The sequence below is a fragment of the Eimeria maxima genome, genomic scaffold (assembly GCF_000499605.1).
Source record: "Eimeria maxima Weybridge genomic scaffold, Emw_scaff1678, whole genome shotgun sequence".
In the NCBI taxonomy this organism is placed as follows: domain Eukaryota; phylum Apicomplexa; class Conoidasida; order Eucoccidiorida; family Eimeriidae; genus Eimeria; species Eimeria maxima.
The window spans coordinates 5,001-6,648 of NW_013564595.1; the positions used below are offsets into that span (position 1 = coordinate 5,001).

Below are 1,648 nucleotides of genomic sequence, written 5' to 3' on the forward strand. Positions count from 1 at the left end.
GCAGCAGCAGTCTCTAGTTGCTGCTGCTGCTGCTGCTGCTGCTAATGTTAATGCATGCGGTGATGATACAGCTGCAACAGCAGCAGCAGGTGGACAGGAAGAAGCCCTTGTTGCTGCTCTTGCTGATGCAGCAGAGCAGCAAGCAGCAGCAGCAGCAGCAGCACATGAGAGCGGTCTGCTGCTGCTGCCTCCAGTAAGAAGTTGTGTTGTTGTAGAGAGTCTAGATAAGGGTTTGCTGCTGCTGCTGCGGCAGCAGCAGCAACTCGTACGCAGGTTGCTGCTGGCCGTAGAGCAGCAGCAGCAAACATGGCAGCAGCAACAACAGCAGCAACAGCAGCAGCAGCAATACAGGCCTGTACTTCAGGTGTATGTACACCTCAGTAACATATTTAGCAGAAGAGGAACAGATAAGAGGCTGCCTGCTGTTTTGCTGCAGCAAGCGCAGCAGCAACAGCAGCAGCAGCAGGAGAAATCCTATCAGAGGAAGCAGCAGCAGCTGCTGCTAGCAAGAACTATGTGGAGTAAATTGCTGCGTAAGCTGCAGCGCAGCAGCAGCTGCTGCAGCAACAGCAGCTGCTGCTGCTGCAGGCGACGTCAGCTACGCCTACAGACAGCTAACCCGCACGACCACCATCACCATCAGCAGCAGCAGCAGCAACAGCAGCAGCAGCAGCAACAGCAGCAGCAGGAGCAGCAGCGTCTCCTTAGCCTAGATACAAGCAGCTGGGACTCTCCGTCGTTATTTAGTAGCTGTGCAGCAGACAACAGAGAGAGCAGCTTACCTTACTGCAGCAGCAGCAGCAGCAGCACTCCTGCTGCTGCTGCTGCACCTGCTGCTGCTGCTGCTGCTGCTCGTAAGACTGAATGGAAAGAAGAAGCAGATAGTTGCTGCAGCGGATGGCGAAGCTTAGGGAGAGTTGCTGCTCAGGTACCTGCTGAGGATGTTGGGGTGTATCTGCTGCAGCGCTGCTGGTGTGCAGCAGCAGCAGCAGCAGCAGCAGCAGCAGCAGGTGGTTCTGCTGCTGCTGCTCCTGCTGCTGCACCTGCTCCACAGAAAGGAGACTAATTAAGAGACACAAGAAAAAAAATAACGGGAAGAGGAGAGGGACTTAGAACAATGTATCTGCTGCTGCTGCTGCTGCAGCAACAGCAGCAGCAACAGCAGCAGCAGCAGCAGCAGCAGCGACAGCGTTTGTTTTTGTTGCGGTTTTCGTGTTTAAGGGTTTAGATAGAAAGGAGACAGTTTTGTTTTTTTAGGGTTTAGGGTTTAGTAGAAACCCTAAACCCTAAACCCTAAACCCTAGAAACCCCAGGGAAAGAGTTTGAGGGTTTGCTGCTTGCATATATATACACCTCAATGCAGCAGCTAAACCCTAAACCCTCGCTAGCCCTCTCCGCAGCAAAACCCTAGTATATAAGACGTTGAGCCTAAACCCTAAACCCTAGACCCCTCTTATATAGGGTTTAGGGTTTAGAGGCTAGGGTTTATAAATTAGGGTTTAGGGTTTAGCCTATAAAAGGGCAATCAGCCGACCATCAGTCGCTTTCTGCCCCGTAGACGCACTGCGCATAGCACAAACCCTAAACCCTAAACCCTAAACCCTAAGCATTTAGATAGTGAGGCATAATATATATATATATATATATA

At 51.6% G+C, this 1,648-nt stretch overlaps 1 protein-coding gene across 1 annotated transcript in view; it reads left to right on the forward strand.

Moving 5' to 3' along the window:
• EMWEY_00054770 (hypothetical protein) overlaps nt 1–525 on the forward strand; it is a gene marked incomplete at both ends in the record, with an annotated part of 4,340 nt that extends 3,815 nt beyond the window's left edge. Inside the window, 2 exons of the mRNA XM_013480155.1 lie at nt 1–173; nt 437–525. The exon at nt 1–173 is cut by the window's left edge and continues 3,815 nt beyond it. Coding sequence (XP_013335609.1) covers nt 1–173; nt 437–525 — 262 coding nt within the window. The remainder of the gene's footprint in view (nt 174–436) is intronic.
• Nucleotides 526–1,648: the final 1,123 nt, after the last annotated feature.